The 23,215-nt window shown below is 39.7% G+C and overlaps 1 protein-coding gene across 2 annotated transcripts in view; it reads right to left on the bottom strand.

The window, feature by feature from the left end:
• The window catches only part of NOL10 (nucleolar protein 10), a 450,419-nt gene that overhangs the window by 392,937 nt on the left and 34,267 nt on the right, over positions 1-23,215 (bottom strand). The window contains exons 15-21 of one of the 2 annotated variants that reach the window (XR_010621877.1): positions 22,734-22,813; positions 22,514-22,612; positions 22,064-22,153; positions 20,145-20,318; positions 19,291-19,538; positions 15,083-15,185; positions 11,913-12,569 (exon numbers count right to left, since the gene is read on the bottom strand). Coding sequence is in view for 1 of the 2 variants with exons in the window: in XM_065730723.1 (XP_065586795.1) it covers positions 12,450-12,569; positions 15,083-15,185; positions 19,291-19,538; positions 20,145-20,318; positions 22,064-22,153; positions 22,514-22,612; positions 22,734-22,813 (914 nt within the window). In the remaining variant the exon portion in view is untranslated. Of the gene's footprint in view, positions 1-9,949; positions 12,570-15,082; positions 15,186-19,290; positions 19,539-20,144; positions 20,319-22,063; positions 22,154-22,513; positions 22,613-22,733; positions 22,814-23,215 lie in introns of those variants that run through there. The other variant, XM_065730723.1, reaches the window with a different exon arrangement.

Here is a 23,215-nt window from a genome sequence, read left to right as displayed (position 1 = left end):
AGAGCTCAGTGCTGTGCCTCTGCAGCAATGCATTTCCTTGCCTGCCTCTATCACTCTGCATAGCTGACGTGCCGCTGTCATGTCACAGCATGCCACAGTGACAGCTGTCACTCCACTTCATACCCATGTTTACTGTATTCTCTTGTAGTTCTTTGCAGCCTTCTCTACTTCTGAATTTCCTGAGTGGTTAGATACCTTTCCAAATCATTTATAACAATTTGGAAGGGCCCAGGGACACAGATCCCTGGGAAACCCCTCTGCCACTCTCTTCCTGTTAGGAAAACTGCCTGCTTATTGTCAGCATTTCTTTCCTATCTACAATAACTCCCAGGAGGATCTTTCCTTTGACTCCCATAACAACTGGCAGAAACCAAGCCTCCTTTCCAAGCAAAGGGAAGATGCATTATTAAGAGCTTTTCAAAAAGTCAGTTGTGATGAATTATCCACATGCTTACAGAAATCCCAAATATGGGGCAGCTTCTGAACCAGGAATAGTTTAGGACCTCAGCCTGGAAAAGAGATGACTTGAAGGCTTATGAAAGAAATCTAGAGACCAAGAGCGTTGTCAGAGAAGACTACGGCGAAACTGGTGACTCCCTTTCCTCAAACTCAGGGCCTGGAGTGAAGCTGAATGAAAGGCAGCAGTGACAGGTTCAGCACCAGTGTGAGGAAGGGGTTCACCATGCAGTGGCCGCAGATGTGGATGCTGAAGGTCTGCAGGCAAGGGGAAGCTGGACAAGTACACAGAAGCTAAGGCATCAAGGGCACAGCCCCGGGAGAAACACTGCTGATAGTGATGTGACTATCAGGTGGGAACCACTATCATATCCCCAAGTAAACATGACCCACACCATAACTGTATCTAACTCAAATAAATGGCTTGCAATTGTTCTTTAAAAGGTCACCATAAGCCTGAAGTACCAACACCTGAATCTGCAAGAGTTCATAGGATTTTCATCTCTCCCCAGGTGCTCTGGCAGTTTGCAATCCTACTGCCTTTGCCTAATCCTCTAAAAACGTAAGAAACCTATGCAATCACCTTCAGTTACTGAACCTCCAGTGAACAATCCAAAGCCTTCTACCTACAAAATCTAACAACCATTTCAGACCTAAACTGTTACTGAATGTGGCAGCAAGCACCTTTACAAGTGGAAGCCACAGCGTTTCAAGGGCAGAGAGTACAAAAAAGTCAACTTTACTGTTTTCCCTTTAGCTCATTGGAAGTAGAAACAGATGAAAAAAGAATCAGCAAATTGTTTTATTTGTTTATAAATATTTAAAGATTCTTTCTTTCTTTCTTTTTTTTTTTTTAATCCTTGATTGTATCTTCTCAGAGAAAAGGGTGTCTCTGGTTTAAGTCCTTAGTAACAGAAACCAGGACACAGAAATGTTTTGACAAGTACCGTCTCTAATTAGATCACAAATTTCAGAGAGCAGGGGATGTACCTTTTTCTGTCTTCCGCGTTAAGGCAGAACCCATTTGCATTTAACTGCTAATAAATAACTCAAGAAATTTTCAGTTGAATAGTATGAGTAACAACTCAGGGCCAAAAAATGCCTTTGCTGCATTAACAATAATCCCTGCAGCATGTTGAGTAGGCTTCACTGGAGGTGGCCATGCAGGAAGAAATTTCCTTTTGTAGTTTGATTAAGGCTGGATGCAACTACAGTATGGACAATACCTTCAGCATCACAGTGCAGCATCGTTATGGGACAGGGCAGAGGCCATTAGGGCTCACCATACCAAGGGTGCCATTTTCCCTTGCCCTGCTGCAGTATATTCCTTGCCCCCACCTATCGTAACCAGCCAGATCTACTGGCAATCTAAGCCAGACAATGCCTTGCAACTGTCACGGTCAACATGCGGCCAACACCATCCCACCACAGGCAGAACTCCTCCAGTGTCAGTGTCAGTACAACTTGTGTCAAAGCAGCAGGGCTGATCCTGCTGTCTGGGGCTGTGGAGTTGGAAAAGACAAGACCTGCAGCTGGAGTCAAAGCCTGAATAGAATCAGTTGAGAAATTATGCAGGAACAGTTCAAGGCTCTGCATGCGGGATGAATGCCGGCTTATGTTTAATGAATCTAAGAAATTATTCAGTAATAGTTCATCCTCTGCAAGGGATCCCTATAATTAATGTAAGCAGCATCCATTAGAGCCAATACAAATTAGGTACTGGTCGTTCAAATTAATTCTTTGCCTTTGGGCACCTTTAGTTACACAACCAAGTAAGAACTTCTAACAGAGAGAAAAGTGAGTCCACCTTTCTGAACAACCACAAGCTAGTCAACCCAAGCTTCAGATCTGTAGTTCAGGGAGCCTAATGCACAGACACAGAGCACAGACATCATGGCAAGCTCTTCCTCTCTGAACCCCACAATCAGCTTTTCCTTGCTCCCAGAGACCCTCGATAGTTATGTGAGGACAATAAAATCTACTACAGACAGATCTGATTTAATGCTTTTCAGCACAGTATTGGGGAATACTGCTTCAGGAAGCATGAGGTGCATATCTGAAGCACTGACAATGTCTGGACAGATTGGTCTCACAAATGTATTGAAGACTTTCAAGAAAGAGCAAAGGACTGCTCAGAGAACTGCTGTAGAGGGAAGGGCAAAAGCACTGGTGTTGTCAGGCTCTTTGGACAGCTTTCACCTAGGACTTCAGAGCCATGACCAAAGCAGGGATGTGCCTGAGCTTTTAGATTCAAACACCTTTGAACTCTGAGCAAGTCCGGAGGCCAGACCAAGTTCTGGGGAAGATTCCTTAGGAGACAGAAGTTTGGAGCTACGGGAATTACAGTCTAATAACAAAGTTTGTTGACCAGATGAGTATCTTACACAACGACAGATTCTTAAGCCCATCTGTTTTTTTTAGCCTGGTTTTATTCATCTGGATGTCCTGAAATGCATTAGTCAGTGTAGACATGAAGTAACACATGCAACACCAGAGGTAGGGTTGCTTCAAAGTCAAAAGCTCCAAAACTCGCTGAGGTTAAAACATTATTTCCACTTACTTCCTATCAACTGTCACCAAAGCCTAACTACACCAGAATGAAACATGATCATTTTTCTTCTTAGTATTCTTATGTAGTGCAGAACTGGTTTGCTGTTAGGACTTAGCAACTAAAGACATCTTGAAGAAACAGAGAGGTTGTCTATCAAACTTCCTGTAATGATTCTGCCCTCTGAACAGTACTCACTAAAAACATTTTTGGTCAGTTGAAAGAAGGCTGGAGAACCTGCTGCTGGTTGCTTTCTCGATGCTGATATCAAAATATGCTTAACCAGAAAAAGGGAAGATGGAAAGGGCTCAGAAAAATCAGTTCTTCAGTGGTCACAAGCTGCTTCTCCACATAGCCACCACTGACTCATGCCTTGGGATTAGATAGTGCTTAGATATCCCACCCCAGTAACTCCACAAGTCAAGGGGGGTTAAACAAAACATCATAAAAATCAGTGGAAACATTTGAAAGAGGTCACATTACTGCTTCTGCCAGACCAGCTCTAACAGAATTGTCGCATTGGTTGGGGGAATCCAGTGGGACTTGCTGTTGGTTTTGTACTTTAAAAGACACTGAAATACAAAAAATAACCCCCAAAACAAGCAGGTTGGGACAGGATTCTACCCTCTAGGAGAAAAGGGTGGTAAAATTAAAAGCTCAAAAGTCTTTACTGAAAACCCCAAACCAGAGCAGATTAATTTCAGTTCTTGGAACTTAGACAGTTGCATTGATAAGCTCTTCTCTGTTGGAAAGTGTTTCAAGAAAAAACATTTGGCCAGATCCCAAAGGATTTTCCAGCTCTCCTTTCTCCCTTCCTTCCCAGCTGTTTTACTGGCTGCTTTACTTAAGCTACTGTTTTTCCTTATTATCTCTTTCTATGAGAAATTCCTCTAATTTCATGGGGAGTGGTGGCTTCTTTGTTCTGCTTCCCAGGATCTTCAGAGGCAGAGGGAAATTCAATTTCTTAACTGACATGATAGGTCTATTGCTTCTCCATGACTAAGAGGAAACAGAAGTATCATTAGAGACCGACACACATCAATTTCTGGGCATTACTACCCAAAAATTGCTTCAGTAGACATCATGTTCACTCACAGAACAAAGAGGACTAGGAAAGTTCTTCTGTAAAACCACTGGAGCCAGCAAGGTGCCTGCCTGGCCCATGTAGTTATTTCATTCTGGGTTACATTGAGGTGTAACCCCTTGAATGCAAAATTGCCCTTGTCTGGTCACATTGAATATCCACCACTACTGGCAGTCCCAAATGCTGCCACTGAAGTCAGCTTTCCTTCCCACCACTCCAGGGAGATCAAGTGCTTCCTGAAAAACTAAAATAGCCATGTGCTATTGCACTCCAGAGGAGTTTCCAACTTCTTTAGTTTTGACCGGAGCCTCACACTGGTTCGAGAGACTGTGCCGGAAAATAAATTATTCCCTTCTTTCAATCCTCGTAAAATATTCTTCTCTAAGCTTATCACTACTTCTGATTTCCTCTCTAACTGGCTAAACTCAGTTAGTTTAGTGATACTGGTGCCCAGCTACATGCACACTGGGATGCCAACACTGTGTCCTCTGCTCACGTCAGTGCTTGTAAACTAAACAGTGCCAGGCCCAGGACAAAGCATGGGAGCACAACCCAGACTCTGCTACTATCCATTTTTAAATTGCTGTCATGTAGTTACCATGACATCGTGCAAAAGAGATTTGTTGTAACTTGCCTAGATTACCTCAGATAGAGGATATTTACTTGCTGTGGAGATCTGTTTAAAAATATTGCCTCATATATTCAGTGCAAGAGTTCTGTTGAGAAACCCCACGTCTATGTTGTAAAGGAGAAAAACAGAGTAGCTATGACAGGAGCGTCACAACCTTCCCTCTTGATTCCATGTAAAAGAATATCCATGAAACCCAAACAGACAAGATAATTTTTTTCTCACTACACTGTCACTTGCATAAGAAGGTAAAATCCTTACAGGGAAGCAGGAGGTCTATTATGGCCCCTAGTGTACATACTTCACTTGAGATTTACAGATGCAGTATTTCAAAGATTACAATACATAAGTAAACACGTTTTCAAGAGAAACATAGGGAAATGGTATGGACATAATATCCATTACTGAAATATGAATTATATTTGCTTTTCTGAATGTTGAACTTTTTCTATAATCGTACATAATGCTTCAAAAACAGGGGTCATTTTTAGTAATGTAATAGTGAAATCACTGTAAATTTGTAACACAAAACCAACTCCACCCTAAACAATTAGACCCGTCCAAAAGTAAGACTGTAACAGTGGTACAGAAGCACGCTGAGCACTAAAAATGGGATTTTTTTGTTAAAATGACATACCTCTGCCTATCCCATAAGGCTTGCACCCATCATGTGCCAGCTCTGAGCCCCTGCCACGCACTCTGATGGCCCAGAACTCCTGAGATTGCCCAAATCTGTTCTATTCAACACAAGCCTACGTGCAATCCATCTACTATTGCCATGTTAGTGCTCATTCTCAATACTGTGCTACATCTGTACATACTTTTACTATAGATTCTGATATCAACAGAAAATCTGTAGTGTAGATTAAGATTGTAGCACAAGAAATAGCCAGATGTTAAAACAAGAGATAATAAGTAGGAGAGACAGAATGGCTTTGGCAGAAACTGCTGTAGGGAAGGGAAGGGTGGTTCCAGGAACTGGGAGTATAAATTTTGATTAGGGCTGGGCTGGTATTTCCCACTTCAACTGCCTCCTTTTCTCCTTAATGAGGAAATAGGATTTTCACTTTTGCCCCACTCAATGAGTGATTAAATGGAAACGAGGACTTGCTTTCATAGGTAAGCCAATCCAAATGTCACTTACGTATGCCAACACTGGGAACAGTGACATTTTAAACTCACACATGAACTTGCTGCAAAGCAATTATGTTTAAAATGTAGTTGAATGTAACAGTCAAAGAAAATGCAGCACTCATCTCTGCAAAGGTTTCTTTCAAGGAGTGAAAAAGAAATTATTCTTTTCTGAGTAGCAACAGTGTTCAGGGTCAATCTTCACTCCTTGAAAATGCATGGCAATCTGAAAACATGAAGTAAGCAAAGAATAGAAGAAGAGGTCCTGAAAAAACATGGTCAGCAACTGATAGATACAGCTTCAAATTTACACTAAAATCTGCACAGATCATTCACGGCCATTGCAGTATTCTTTCACTTGTGCTGAAGACATTTGCTAGCTTTCATAGAATCATAGACTCAAATCATAGAATAGAATCACAGAACCACCAAGGTTGGAAAAGACCTCCAAGATCATCCAGTCCAACCGTCCATCTATCACCAATAGTTGTCTCTAAACCACGTTCCTCAACACAACATCTAAACGTTCCTTGAATACCTCCAGGGTCAGTGACTCCACCACCTCCCTGGGCAACCCATTCCAGTGCCTGACCACTCTTACAGAGAAGTATTTCCTAGCATCCAGTCTGAATTTACCCTAATGCAACTTGAAGCCATTCCCTCTTGTCCTATCGCTAGTTACAAGAATGAAGAGGCCAATCCCCAGCTCACTACAACCTCCCTTCAGGTAGTTATGGAGAGCAATAACATCTCCTCTCAGCTTCCTCTCCTCCAGACTGACCAATCCCAGCTCCCACAGCCACTTCTCATAGGACCTGAGCTCCAGACCCGTCACCAGCTTTACCTCTACTCACGCAGGGATGTGCAAACTCATCAATACCATAGGAGGTTCACAAGTTTTTCATACAGAAACGCAGCTTCCAGTGCAAACAGTATCGCTTCATCAATAGAAATTTGCACTAGGCCCCACATGGATCAGAGATGTAGGCAAAATTACAGAACAAAAGAGGAAGGAAACTACAGCAAAACACAGATAACACGAGCACAGTCACCAAAGAGAGGAAGGGGGGAAGTGGAGAATGCCAAAATTACGCTGGGGAATGGGTAGTGGAATTAGGAATAGCCAGTATTATAGACAGAATGACTTAAGAACAGTGTCACAAAGTTTACCTTTATCCATCTGCAAAGTCTTTAAAATGGGGGGATTCTTTTTACTACAGTTGTGTAAACTACAAGGTTGACTGAATCCAATTATTTTCTGCAGGCTGCACTATAATTTATAATTTTGGAGATACAACTGGACTGCTTCTTCAAGCTCACAAAGAGACAGTTATTGAGCAAAATGGGCTTTGAAACATGGAGATAATGATCAAGAGCTGAAGTTTATTAATAGATTTATGCACTTTCATTCATCTTATAAAACCCATACTTCCCAAGATCAGACAAAATGTATTAGCTATGGATGCACGCCAAAAAAGTATTTAATCTTTATGAAAGAGATACAAAGATAAAACTTGTGAGCAATTCAGTTGATGGATGGGGCAAAAGGGGAAAAATGACTCCAGTTGTTACTGCTGCATGCCTGTTCCCTGTACCCTACAATCAACTGCACAATCACCATGCTTGAGGGGTCTTCTCAGGTGCACATATCCACTCCCCTCTCCTCAGGCATACTCATCTGTACTTCTGGGGCTCATGCAGATGTTTTATCTGACATCGCAAATCTTCCAGTGGACACCACACGGACTCCCCAGGCAAGCTGTTCTGCTACTTGTAGTCAAAATTGCAAGTTTGCTCTCTATGTGACTCTTTCTTCCTTGAATTCAAGTCTAGTACTCATTTGCCCACCTACTGCAAACAGAAGAAAAAAAAAGTAAAAAGTTGATGCAAAGGAAGATGGGATAGTTTGAAAACTCTTACTCCCACGGAACTGGATATGGTTGGGATGGAGTTAGTGTTCCCCACACTTGCAGCATAGCATTGATATCACACCAATGGTTTGGCTGTTGCTGCACAGCTCTGGCCCATTATCAAGACCCCCTTCAGTACCCAAAAGCCAGCAGGCCAGTGATGGGCAAGAGGGGAGGAGAAGACATTGCCAGAGCAGCTGTCCTAAAACAACTAAAGAAACATTCCATATCATGTGGTGTCATGCTCAGCACTGAAAGTAGGAAAGGGGAAGGATGGGAGTTCTTGCTATGAAAACATCTGTGCTCCCAAACAGCTGCTATGCGCATTGAGGTCCTGCATTACAAGACTTGTCCAAGCATTTTTTGGTGACAGGACATAGAGAATAACTATTTTTCCTCTCTTTAATTCCACATGGACTTTCCTTGTTGTTGTTTTTTTTTCAAATTACAATTTTATTTCTCTCTCTTTTACCCTTACTTACATTATCCTTATCTCAACCCATGAGCCTTTTGTATTTCATCATATTTTCTCCCCTTCCCTTTTACTTTGAGGTGCTGGAACGAGAGAGGCTGGTCTTCAGTGTGAAACCACCTCGGTCCTTTGTGGAACTGACTTTGGGCTCAAGGAATTAAATATACGAATGATAAGCTGGGCAAAGTGCAGATTGGACATTGACTAAGAACGCAATATTGAAGTATTTATGATGTAATAGATGTGAAGAACATGTGAGGTAGTAATGTGGTGATGGGACGAGTGGAGCATGTGTAAATTGTCCACATTGTTGGTGTAGGTTGATTTTGAGGTGGGGAATTGTTTTTGCTGGTGAAACTGAGACACAGACTATTACTAGGTCTCCATGTATTTCTGTTTCTTCCTAAGATTAAACAATTAGTTAAGAATATCAGTCAGGTATCTGCACCAAGACATCACACGGTGATGGGTGGCAAGGTACGTGGCAGGACACAGACAGGTATCTCCCATGTCTGCGATGGTTTTGAATTTCATCTCTGAAGTGCAGAATCCTAAAAAGACTAATCCAATATTTGAATGAAAATATGCCCTAAGCTCTATAGCAGAGCCACTACAAAAACAGAACAGACAGAAATTGTATGTTTCATTCTCTGTTGGATCCTATCATGTTGCAGGAAGCCATGAGAAGTGGAAAGCCGCTGTATGGAATCCAACATGATGAGATGAGGAAGGCACCGAAGGAAAAGGCAAGTTGAGCCCATATGCAGAGATGAAAGACATCCAACTGGCCCTAAAAATTGCCAAAAGATAAAAGTGGATGGTACTCTACACTGGGTCATAGATTGTGCCAAATACCCTGAGGGAGTGGCTACAGCAATGGAAGCAGAACAGTGGTGCTGCAAAGGTAAACTTATCTGGGCTGTTGTTTTGTGACAAGACATTGCTGTCCAAGCAGAAAACATTGCTGTAAAAGTACTGATGCAGATGTTCACATACTCAAGAAATGAACCTCTGAAGAGTATCAGAATAATGAGCAGGTGGACTGGGTTTCAAAAACTGAAGTGGCTCAGGTGAACCTGGACTAGGAATGTTAAGTTCAAGCTGTCTATAGCTCAATGGGCCCATGAAACATCTGTGGAGAGATGCCACACAGGTAGGCTCCTGACTGAGGGATGGACCTGACCATTGAGGCCACCACAGAGGTCACCCAGCAGTGCAAAACATGCTGCAATGAAGTGGACTGTGCAACTAAACTCCCCCTGGAACAGCAGCCTTTGGAAAGGATAACTAGGTTGGACCAATACCACAAGACCATCAGGGCAAGCACTACATACTCACCATGGTAGAAGCAACTGCCAGGTGGCTGGAAACAAGAGCTGAGCATAGTAGATTCTTTCACTGTTTTGTATAAACTGGCAGATGCTCTCCATTTCAGACAATTATACAGCCACAGGAACACAGCTTGCTTCTTGGTTTGGTAACAGCATCTTTGAAATAAAATTCCACAAGTAATTCTGGTTCATTGTTACTTCAGTGACTAAAAGCCTGATGTAAACAGCAGTACTTGTGGAATAAGGAAGTACTGAAATACAGGTGACATCAGATTCTGGACTCTTGCTAGTACTCTACTCACATTTAACCACTAACTGGGAATTTATTTTGCAGTGAGCATATTTGTTTTTTTGTTTGTTTCAAATCACTTATCACCACTAAACTGTCATACATTCAAAACAATCAGGGTTTCCAGAAGGCTACAGCATATGGTCACTTACCTCAGAGCAGGAACCTTAAATATAAAAAAAAATATCCTAGCAGCTGCTGAACTTTTAGGAATGGCCATACTGGAACATTGATTCCTGTAGTATGGAAAATGGTGCTGTTAGCTAAATAAAAGCTGATGTAATGAAGGTGATACCCTAAGAAACACCGTTCTTGGTTGCACTACGAAGTTAATTACTTGCAATGATGCTGCATTAATACGTCAGCTTCTGCTGGAGCTCTCAAATCTTCCCCTTCTATCAATCTTATATCAGTACTTTTCACCAATCTCAAAAATCTGAACGTGCTTTGTGCCAGATCCCTAGGTACACCAACAGGCTCTGCTACCTCTTCCTTTGCCAAGGGTTTCATTACCTGTACTTGAAGCCAGCTCTGGTAGACTACAGCCAAGTAATTGGGCACTGGACTGATACAAGAAGAGCTGAGTGAAAAAGCTCTGGAAAGCTTTGCCAAAGGCTTTGACTGGGAACTGCATCACCCTTGGTCCTCCCCCAAGCTATGCTGCAGACATGCCCATGCCCACCCAAGTACTTCACTGATCCCTTACCTGCTAACTTGCCTTTGGACATGCCTTTTCATTACAGACTTGTCAATTTGGTCTGCCAGTTGAACCTCGTTACTGTTAGCTCATGAACCCTGCTCCTCTTGACTGCACCTCCTTTAGCACTACAGACCTGTTTCTGGCTAATTCTCTCTGGTCTTTCAAAATCTGCATCAGCCAATAGTGAGCATGAACTATAACTATGATGAAGACTGCATAGAGCTTTGCATCTTCTGCAAATCACGATACTCATGACTATCCTATTTTACTGTGATCTCATGCAAGTCCTCAGCAATCAAAAGTACAAATGAAGAAACTAATGAACGAAGAACCATCAGCAAGGCAGGTGCTCCTGGGCAAAGACAAGCAAAAGAATTTATAATGCAGCAGCCTCCCTTCTGAAGAGGCACATTCACAACTGGTGAAGCTACAAGTGCCATCCATGAACATTCAGACTCTCGAGTCATCTCTAAAGTTCTCATTTACAAATGCTATCTGAGCGCACCAAATCTCTAGGATTAATTTCCAGACTGGCTGGCACCCCCTGCTACTTCCACTTCTATCTCTCGTGAGCCTCATTGTACCTATACTGTGCAAACACTTTTGAACTAAAGGAAACAATATAATTAAAAGCAGAAGTGAGAAACGAAAGCAGGTTCAATTAAAACAGAGAAGAAAAATTCAAATGTGCTATCAATTATTCTGTATCTAAAAGACTATCAATCTTGAATCAGAAAAAGCATTAGGCTTTAACAAAGCCAGATTTCCCTTTAGTTTTTTGGTTCGATAGTATGATAAATACTGTCCAGAAGATCTGAACAGATTAATAGTCTTTCTGGCTTATAAAGCAAAATTCTTAACAACTTCCAAGTCTCAAAGTGATTTATAGAGATGGGTAGATTCATTGATTTTTGCTGGATCCAAAGTTCAGCTTCTTGGATATAGTGAAGAGACAATTTTTTAAGCAATAAACAAAGCTCCCCTAGGATCAAAGGGGAAATGAATTTATTTACTGAACTAGCAAATGACAAATATTAATGGTCTGTTAGATTAAAAAAATAATCAAGTGGAAATGCTCTACCCTGCTTAGCAACAAGCATCCTGGTGGTAATAAAAAATAAGACATAAAAAATAAGTATATTCTTAACATGCATTCTGGTTTCTTAAATTAGTTGCCCTAAACTAACTTTGGAGGATTGGTTGTTACCTGCATTGCCTTCGTATGTCAATACACACTATTTGACCTATGTTGAATAATGGCTTGCTTACCAAAACATATTAAACAATTTCTGACCAAATGCAGCGCTCACAAAATCTAACTTGACTCATCTGTACATCAATGTGGAAAGAGAACCCTCCTTACAGAATGACTCAATTTGCCATTCCCAGTTGCTCTCATGACAATCATTTTTTACCTCCTCTTAGACATACAGGCAACCCAGACAATAAAAGACAATGCCAATTTCTCCAAAACATAGTTATGTCATACAAGAAGAAGCATAAAAAAAATTGTTGTGCTCTTGTATTTTTAGACAAAATAATTTTCCCCTGATCGCGTGTCTAAAAAGTCATAAATGAAGACTTCAGAAAGCAAAAACATTTCTCTTAATTTAAAGACAGTCAGCCTCACTGTATACATGAATCGTGACATAGAAAAGATACAGGGTTACACAATAACCACTTGCTGGTGATTTCTGCACAAATACAGTTCACCCTGGAGTTAATAACATACCACACACACCGCGTCCCACGGACAGTACTTATAAACTCTTCAACAATTACACAGAATTGAGCAAGTTCTGGTTTCTGTTCATCAGTGAAACAAAACACGAGTACACCGGTACTGCAAAGCCTCCTTTCCAAATGAAAAACAGAAAGTTTCTCAAAAAGATAAGATAAATCAATGAAACCGTTGTCCTCTTCCACGTTTACTCTTGAGGTGACTCGCAGAGCGCCTGAGAGCTTTCCTCTCTTGACGATGCTGTTTCTCAGCTTCCTGCTGTTTCTTCTGGTGCTCGGACTAGAATATTCAAAGAAAAAAAAAAGACTCAAGTTCTTGTGAAATTACGTACCACGTCATTGCTCAAATACTTACATATCAAGTCAGAAATCCCCTAGGGAAATCTGGACATATTCCTAGAATTGGTCCCACATTATCATGTCCTAATTTACCTAATTTTACTGAAACAAACAGGCTTTCTAAAACGCGGCCTTCGAACTTCACGGAAGTGTTTGCTGTACACAATTCTAGAAACACTTTTAACATAACAATAAAAAATCTCTGCACCTGTGGCACATGCTCTATGAATGTTTTTCCTCTTCATAAAAAATGCACCAAAAGGAGTTAACTTGCATAATACACAGATGAAAATGCTCTTAGTGCCATAAACTTCTATTTTATTGGGAAGCCCGAGTGCTTGTCTTGAAATTAAGCATGAACTGGAACTAGCAGACTTGAGCTACCCATGCTCAGGCAAGTGTCCACGTTATAAAATACTTCAGCAATTAGAGTGATTTCAACAGCAGCACAGGTTAACTGCATTAACAGCACTAGAGTTATGGTAACATACACAGCTGCATCCCCACGGCATCAATAATACTGTAATTACCAGCACTTAAACATCAGTCCATCTCTCCCTGAATCTCCCATTAAAATAAAATCCCATGTCCATAGTACTGTAAATACTTGAGCAGTTTAGAACGTCTGTTTTTAATATTAATTTGCTGTGATAGAGCACACTGAAATTGAAAAAAAACACAAAACAAAACAGAACTTCACACTGTAGGAATGACACCAAAATCCCCCAAAAACTAAACTGTAAAATATCAATGGCAAAATTTCATTGCTGAATCTGTCAGTGGTTGCTGAATGTTTCTGCGCTTGACTACAGCACAACAACCAAGTTCAGCCTCAACCCCACTGACTTCCAAGGTCAAACGGTATCAGCCTCATCAAAGCACAGCTCTCTTCCCTGCAAAACCTTTCTACTCACTCCTAAATCCACTCTACAAGTTAAGGTCAGGGCAGCACAAACCAGAAACTGATGATCAGAGTACTACTGAATTCTCTTTTGGCTTTCCTTTATCCACTAAAAAGGAGCAAAAGAACAAAGCACACTGCCAGGACTTCTTCCTAGCTCTCCCTATCTAATCCTCAACACTTTATGTTGATAAATCATTTTTCTTTTAATTATACTTCTAAGAATCCTCCAAATGCACATATGAGCACAACTTCTGTATTTCAATACAGCCACATCAGTAAGCAGACCATATACATTTTCAGCAATGAATTCAAGAACTCAAAGCTATAGCATATCTGATGGAATCTAAATCTTCACCAAGTTTACTGTTTACAAACAATTGCAAGAAGGGATGTGACTCAGCATTTTCTAATTTAAAGCTGCTATGAAGAAAACTGCACTTTAGAAGCCCTGGAAAAGCCTATTTACAGAGCTGCAAGACACTGACGTATCAGTTACAGCAGTTGGTAAAGTCCCCAGAATGGTTGTGCTGCAGAGGAATCCATGACTTACTTAACCATCAACAGACTTTAAATTCCAAAACTACAAGAATCAAAAGCAAATGAAAGAGTAAATAAACAAGTAAAGGAAGTAATGTAGAAATATTTCAATACATTTGGCTCTTTAAAAATCTATTTAGGCACAGAGAGTGATCAGTTAGATTTTTTTTTTTTTTGTGAGAGTAGTTTTACTGATGAGAAGAATAGTTGGCCACTGGTAAGATGAAACATATTTGGAAAGAAAAAAGCTTACTTGAGGAAAAACATTTTTAACTGAAGTACATTTTATCAGCTGAAATATCAATCAATATGGAATACAAATCTTCAGCTTTTCTAACGTGCCTTTGGTTCTAGCAAAAGAAAACCAAATCCAATGCTGAGTAGCAGCAGTAGCAGGCACACACACGTTCCTTTATAACTACAGCATAAAATAATCAGCTGTCTATGACCTACAAAACTCCTGAAGATGGGAAATATAAACCCTTTAGGAAAGGTAGATGGGCAGCAGTCAACCACACACTTCAAATGCAATTTAGAAAGTGCAGGAGCACAGCTCATTCTTGTGATCTGCATCACATGAGTTCAATGGCAGAAGTGGCTGGGAGCTCTGTTTCAACCACGCTGCGACCCAGCAGCACTATCAGCCAGGAGAAAGCCTGTCACCTTCAGCATCCTGATCGTGTCAGGACCTGCAAACCAAGATCTGATTAGTCCTGCCACTGATGTCACGTCAGGTCACAAGCTTTTGATCATACATCTGCAAATCTAAAATATAGAAGCCAGTATTTTCCACTGGAATGTAAGATTTTATGAGTGCTGCCTGGGTCATAAGGGTATAAACACACACAGCACTACTGGAGGCTTTCATTCTCTTGGCAAGAAGCAGAAGCATTGGCAGCACATGAAGAAATGAAGAGGGACATGTGTTTGACCGTTTTAAAGTTTCTGTTCCTTCAAGCTAAACCTAAAAATATTTCTGCATATCTTTAAAAACAGTAATATATATAGCTCACCTTCTTTAATTTGAATGTAGCCTGTTTGCTGCCCACTGTTGTATCAGATACACTGAGCGTGCCAAGTTTTTCTTCAAGCTTTAAACGATCTCCGAGAGTCTTCCTGCAGAGAGCAATTAACATCATTTTCTATTCTTGCCATCTTCTTACCATGAAAACTTTCAATCATGCACTCAAAACGAATCTCCGTTTCCCCCAAACCCTCCAATGCCATACATCTAAAAATTAAATAATCTGTAAACACAGAAGAAATGCAAGCTCCAATTACTCCCTCCAGATACTGCTTACATAAATTTAAAAAGTGATTCTACTGAAAAGTTCATTGTCTTTTCTTCTAAGAAAGCATCAGGCCTCCAGCTGAGAAAGACACCACACCCCAATACTGCTATACTTTTCCAAGACTTTTTTTAGAAGAACTCAGGTATATTTAGCTCCAGTAACAGATAAAAAGCACACACACAGATTCTTAAGGCAAGATACATCAAGTTTTGCTGGTATCTTAGAATTCCTAATTTGAGAAAGACTTTTGAAGGAAGGAAATAATCTTGACTATATGCTAGAATTAATTAATCCACACAAAGAACCATCACTTTGCCATCAGCAGCTACACAATCTAACTGGAAATGATTATTCGGATACCATGTCCCACAACAGTAGAACTGAAATAGTTTTGCAAGTAGGAGAACACCGCAGACAAGCAGCTCTGGTAACTGCAGAGGGAGCCTGACCCCACAGCACAGTGCCACACACATCCCCTGAATGGTGCTCATCAGTCAGCAGCTGTGAGCTACCTGCTCCCAGCTTTTGGTACAGCTTTTCAGTATTTTATATATATATTTATATTTTTTAAATATATATATATATATTTTTTTAAGTGGAAGGTGGAAAATACATCATCATAAAAGAGCACATGAGTAGCAGCCACCAGAGTCAAGGGAATTCCTATGGATGAAAGACACAGTGTGCTCTGCATACAAAGCCTCTGAAGCCTGCAGAATTTCACTTTATGAGACATTTATGTAACAAAGACTCTTCAGATTAACAGTGAAATATTACTGTCAAGAATTACTTTATTTCTCATGACTAGGTACTTTGATTGTATGTCTTTTTCTGTAGTATATTTTTCATTGCCTACATGTAAAAACTTGTTCCGTCTGTGCGAATCAGGAAGACAAGCTAAGCCTTAGAGCTAACTATGGCAGAAGATCAGTCACTGACATTGTGGTGGGATTTCTACATCCAAGAGAAGTTCCATTTTTCTCCCCTTTGAAAGTGAGTTGGAGAAATATGGCCACTACCCAGCAATTATTTAGCATGACTGCCCAGACACTGCTTCAGTCAGGAGAAAAGCTAAAATGAGCAGAAAGTTTGCAATTTTACTGAATAAACAAAGATATGGTTGTATTTATCCAAAAACACAGGGATCCCAAGTGATAGTGAATCACACACAATGCTACATGCAAGCTCAGCACTGCTAGGATCTTTTTATAATCATCCTCAACTGACAGATTCAATGGATACGTTAAGAGCGTTATCAAAAGCAACCTCCCCTGCCCTAAGGTTAAATAGATAAATAAATGAAAACGGACCAGGCACTTCTTTACAAAACAACAGAGAAGAGTCTTTCACATTGTTTGCTGCTGTTACACTAAAGCAGCACTTAAGAAAGCCAGCTATGTCTGATGGGTTCTGCCGACTTTCTTGCTTGTCTCTAAAGATGCATGCATTGGTCTATACTTTATTGAGTAGGATTACTTTAGTTTTTCATTTTTCTGTGCTCTAGCTTCAGTGACAAACATTTTGAAGGGATATCGACAAAAATCAAAGAGCTCCGCAGACTCTGATTAAAAAAAACCCCTCCTTTCAAGCATTCCTTTTAAGTTGCTATGCAAGGAAATTGTTAGCTAACCAAACAAAGAAAAGTTTTGCACCTTTAGTAATACGTTCAGCGGGTTTCCACACAAAAGGGGGAAGGGAAATGCAGACAGATTTGAGACACGGTGTTTGTTATGATCGCAAATACGTTTGGCAGCTTTCCCGTGCAGAGAAATGCACAGACTGCTGGTCTGCTAAGAAATTTATAGTATGCACCACCACTTCAGAAGCTGGGCTTGGAGCCGTGCTGAGTCAGGAGCATGTCAAAAGAAACACCCAGTTTTATATAAGTCATAAACTGTTTCCTCAGGTAGAACATTATACGATTAGAGAAGAAAGAACACCTAGCCATTAAGTGCATAGTGAAGGTATTAAGGCACTTAATTATATTGGTCACAGACCATCATTCCATAGCTTGAATAAATCAAATCAAAGACAAACATGCCAGCCTCACCAGATTGTACATGCCACTACAGTCTTCCCAATTTTCAGCACATTAGCTGAATTATTTTTATGCTGCACTGCAGAAGGCCAGCAGAAAACATATTTAAGTACTTTTCATAAAGTTCTGCTGCGTGAAAATGCTTAACAAAACAAGTTAGGTCACAACGCGGAGCATGTCACGGTGATTCTGTAATCAAATCAGCTGAGCAGAATAAGCAACGGACACCAGTTGCTAATTGTAAAATCTGCACCCTGAATTTGAGGAGTATTGAGCTTACAAATGCCTGGATGAGCACAAATGGGATTGCTTTTTGTTTAGGAAAAAAAAAAAAAAGGCAGGTACATCCCATCCGTAAATCTACTGCGGAGTGCACGTAACCGGAGCACCTCTAATCACACGTCACCCCTCACAAAATATTCTGCACAGAACTAATGGTGATCCTTAAGACAGATTCTCTCATCCCTCAAAGCAGCCTTTTATAAGTCTTTCCATGGTTTATGACACCAATAATATTCCTCCATCCCCTGGACAAGACTGTGGTATTTGATTTCATTTTTTCCTTGCTGAAGCAATAATTTTTCTTCCCCTAAACTACAGATGAAAGATTTCACCTCATTCTGTGTCATACTTTAAAACATTTTTTCTAAACGTTTCCCTTCTCTAAAGCAGTCTTGGCTTACTTACCTAAATTTCAATATGCTTTTTCATATTCAAATGTCCCGTATTTTGAATAAAATGAACTGCTAATATTTCAAATTGAGAGCCCTTAAAAATTTCACTTAGAGGTCAGAAACTACATTTGTGCAAATGAACAGTATGCAAGCAGGTTGCAGCCATCCTGCCTTAAAAGGGAAATACTTCAGCCACAAGGAGGACACAACACTATCTGACCACTTCGACCATTTGTTTCAGGCTCCTTTCATGTCATACTTTTCATGTGACAATTCCAGTGAAAAATGTATATGTTTATGGCTGTACTTTCATCGTGTGTTTCTTTATGCATCTCTAGAAAATGCCTATCATGACACACCTAGGCTGCACTGTCAGTTACTAATGACATCAAAAAAACATCCTTAAATTATTCTTTTCTTTTTTCTTCAACTGTATTATTCCATTTGAAGCAAAAAAATAACGGCTATTACAAGATTCATCTAACCCAACAGCATGTTTCCAACATCAGCCAAAATTCTGCCCTGCATCCAAAGCACTCTGAGAACCCTGAAACTACTGTCCCTCTGCTTCAATATTAGTGTCTGCTCTCCAAATAATGAAAGGCTAGCAAACCTAGCCTTCCAAAGGCCTAAACTCACCTCTGAAAAAAAATATCAGTGACATTTACAGTCATTATTAAGCACCTCAAAGCCAAGTCCTTGCGAATCTAAAAGATAAGCGTGTCCATTATACAGAGCAATTTATTTTTTTAACCAACTAGAACCTACCTCAGGTAGTGGCTAATTATGCAGTGTTCCACAGCCTGTTAGAGGATTCTATATGCATTATTTCATATTCAGACTATCTACCGCATACTGACACCACTGGAGAAACATAACAGTCCCAGCAACACCACTGCTATTATTTGTGTGAGCAGCAGTTCATCAACAATGAGTAATGGATCCTCAAATCTGGCTCAGAATATTAATCCCTCTTACTCATCTCATTTGCACTGTCTCTCTGGTACACTTAAAACGCTGTATTTGTTTAAGAACAAAATGAGGCTTTCAACAACTGTGCCCCCCTAGTCATAGCCCTGAATCACCTGATGTGCCTGTGTTAGTAAGTGCTTCCAAGGCTATCATGCTAACTAATGAAAACACCACTGGCTTGTGTCACAAATAAATACTTGAGAATCTTTCACCCTCTGCTATTAAAATAGGAATATTTGTCTTACTTCATTAACTTCTGTTTTTTGGCAGAGTCTTTGAAGCTTCTGAATTCCTCTCCTTCTTTAATCTCAAAAAACTGAGGCTTTAGTAATGTTTGCTGATCCTCCTTGAACCTTTCCTGCCGCTTCACTTTTTCCTCTTGGCGTAGAAGCTTGCGCTGTTTCCTGACCTCTTCAACCCAACCTTTTTCATCATCTGAACTCTCAGAACTTTCTGCATCACTTGGTTTTCCTTCTGGTTCTTCCTCTTCTTCCTGTAGACAAAAATAGTATTAAAATAAGAAATCATCAACTGATTTTCTTTTCAAGCCATTCCTACAATTAGACTTAAGTGACAGCTTTTACACAGATAGAGTGGAAGAGATGCAAAATTTTAATGAAAGCACTATCAGCAAATGAAGCAATGAAATTAGTGAATTTTAGACCTGAGGAAGCATTTCTTTTCTGAAAGAGTGGTCAGGCACTGGAATGGCCTGCCTAGGGAGGTGGTTGAGGCACCATCCCTAGCGCTGTTCAAGAAGCGTTTAGATGAGGTGCTAAAGGACTTAATTTAGTAGTTGGGTAGAGATAGTGATAGGAGGATGGTTGGACTAGATGATCTTATAGGTCCTTTCCAACCTTATGAACTTATGAACTTATGAACTTATGAAATACAATAAAATTATCTCCACCTACATATTGTATGTCTTCCAGACCTACAGTGATGTAGGCATATATCTGAAAACCAGGACAATATTATAAATTACATTTAAGTAATGCAGCTGATGAGAGAGACTTGCATTGCTTCTCTCTTTCAGGATGAAAAATTTCAAATAAAATAAAATACGTCTTTTTCCCAATCCAAAAAGAAAGTATTTTACCTGCTCTCTCGCTTCCTGTTCCTGTAAGAGCTTTAGTTTCTTCTTTCTTTTCTCACTTATCTTAGAAACAAGCGGGTTAAGTAGCCTAAATTCTTCACTCTGCTCATCTACCTGGAAGTCGGGATTCTCAAACATGACCTTAAAGCGATCATCTTTGAGAAGGCTAGGCAGATTCTGGAAAAGAAACGAAGCATCGTTAGTTACGAAGTTCCAAAACAGACCTTGATAAAAATATGTAACACCTGCTTAATTAAGCATAGTTCAGAAACAGCATGTGAAATGTCCGTTATCCTTCCAGGTCAAACAAATTAAAAGTTACGGTTATTATATTTTATTACTTTCACAAACATAGAAAAAACATTATTCTAAGCTACCTGTAAGCAAGACAGGCTTTCATGCTCACTACAGACACTTTAAATACAGAATTACTACTATCTTTGAATTTATATTTCTCATACACTCAGCCAGATAGTCTGGAGACATGCTGGTATCTATTGACTAATCAGCAGTACCTCCGAGGCAAATACCCTGCCTGGATGAGAATGACTTTACGACATGTAAAACTAATTATCAGTGGAAACACTTCTTTATGCAATGCCACTGCCGTTTCACTGTAAATACATAAAAGTGTTTCTACACATCTCAGGGCAACTTCCTCACTGCCCTCACATATGCAAAGGAAAAGGCAGTTACATTCATGCTGAAGAAAAGAATATGAACCCTGTATAAAAGATGCAAAAGCTGAATTAAGAACAGTTCAAAATAGAAGTTCATCTCATAAAAATACTGGCTGCATTGTTTCAAGTCATTAAATACACATTTTAAATATAAGCTTATCTTTTAACACTGTCAAACTTATATCCCATTCAACCCACACTAGCACTAGATTCTCATTTTTATCTATCAATTGGGGAAAAGATAGAGAAAACGAGTGCGAATTTCAAATGTGGAAGCTGTTGCAAATTTGTGACCTGCAGTTTCATTTGGGAGCTAAAAGTTCGATTTCCCTCTATCAAATAACCAGAACACACATCTTAATGTAACCTTTTTAATCTATGTAAAGATGCAATGAGTTCCTGGGCAAGTCACCCCTCACACAATGAACTCATTTCAACACAGGGTTAGATATTTGGTTTTACTACTACCTCAGTAGTTCATACTTCCTACTACACCAACTGAATCACACAGGGCTTCATTAAGTGCCACACAAAGCTAATACTTGGCTTCTGTGAATGCAGCACACCTCTGGAAATGAGCACCTAGAAAAAGAACCCGGGTTCTGCTAATATAGAGGATGAGAAGACAAACTTCTGCTACACCAAAGACTCCCACTAGAAAGTAAACATGTTACCTTTTTCCTTTGTACTAATTTTAGGATAAAAATAGATTACTTCAACATCATTAAGATTTTCTGTTGCATAAGAATGAGATATCTTAGCTACTTTATATACAGTTAACTACATTTTACAAAGAAAGGCAATTATATTTAGATACAACTCCAGGCAGTCTCCTGTTCCTCATTTCTACCCATCCATTTTGTCATGGTTACTACCAAAATACTAACAAATGAAAACTATTGTTTTGGGCTTATTTTTTCTCTTTGTTTTTTTAATTGAAAAACTTTGGTATCAGATCTGTATTGAACTAGCATGTGGACACCTACACAGCTCATTATCACCTTCAACAGCAGGTATTTCAACATGCAGAATTTGTAATAGAGACAACAATGTTATTAAAAGGCCTTTTTAGTGCTCTAGCTGCAGAAGCCCATCTTACAGTCACCTAGTAGAGTAAGTTATTTATGAAACAAGAAAGAACAGATTCTTGAATCTTTTGGGCCATAAAAGAACAAATCAGTAACTCTAAGTATTACCATTTCTACATTCCAGGTTAGAAAAGAGTCTAAAACTGGAGCTCACCTTTTGTTTCCTTTTTCTAGCAGCCTGTTGTTGCTCTCCTTCTTCTTCGATCAGTTTGAGGGCAAGCTCTTTATTGACCTTGGGAAGTTTCTAAAAGAATATAGGTGGAATGTTGGTATACATAGAACACCGATATAAAAAACAGTATTGTGTCTATACATCTCCTTCCAGAGTATTGCATTTTAATGGCATAAGACATTGAGGTTAATGACAAGCAGAAACAAGTGTTAACATTGGACTATCTGCTCAAGCAGCAGAGCCACTTATCAGTGGGATTCATACACATAAGAATTTTATGTCTCCGTTCAAAAAGTTCCATAAATTAAAGCTAAGTTTATTTTCTGTCTGTGATGATAAACAGAATCAAGTCCTAAGTAATTTCACCTCTAAGATACACTTAAGAATATACCACTCTTTATGAATATTTTTTTCAGAAGCATATTCATTTACCTTCAGCTGAACTCTCTGTGCACGTGTTTCTTCTATTTTTTGTCTTATTTTCTCTCTTCTGTATTCTTCATATGCAAAGGGGTTGGCCATCATTTTTGCCTTTGAATATGCAGAAGGAGGCAAAAAGAACATCATTAGAACAGGATGCAATCTCTATTTGCGGGGGATAATAACATTATATTGTTAATAGTAGAAGTTTACAATCATAATCTTCTTTTACCTTATGGTAAAGTCTTATGTCCATGAAAAAGCCATGCATATATGCTCTGAGCAATGATGATCCAATGAGATGAGCAAGGCCTGGGAAAATATTACAGAGGATTTCAAAGAGCTTTCACGGACAAAGAACTCCTATTCCAAGCTAGCCACTTCACTTACTCGACTCAAGACAAACAAGACCGCTGACGCGACACATCAGTCTCTAACAGTCACACCCAGTACATCAAGACTAAGCTAAACAACAACAACAAAAAAATCAGACCAGCAAGAAACCTAAGCTATTTCAGAGCAATAAAATCAATTTTTCTTACATGTTACTGTTCAGTTTTTAAGGACGTCTACAAGCACTGCTAACCATAGGCAGTTTACAAAGAAAAATTAGAGATTTTTTCATGGAAAGCCTATACATGTTTGATGATTTGGTTTTTTTTACTGTGGTATAGAGATGTTTTGTTTTAGAGAATTTTGCCTTAGGTCACCACC

The sequence above is a fragment of the Cyrtonyx montezumae genome, unplaced genomic scaffold (genome assembly GCF_038088225.1).
Source record: "Cyrtonyx montezumae isolate F1298 unplaced genomic scaffold, pur_monq_1.0 scaffold_13, whole genome shotgun sequence".
NCBI classification, from domain to species: Eukaryota; Metazoa; Chordata; class Aves; order Galliformes; family Odontophoridae; genus Cyrtonyx; species Cyrtonyx montezumae.
The sequence above is the reverse complement of the archived record's forward strand: the minus strand, read 5'-3'. Positions and strand labels throughout refer to the sequence as shown.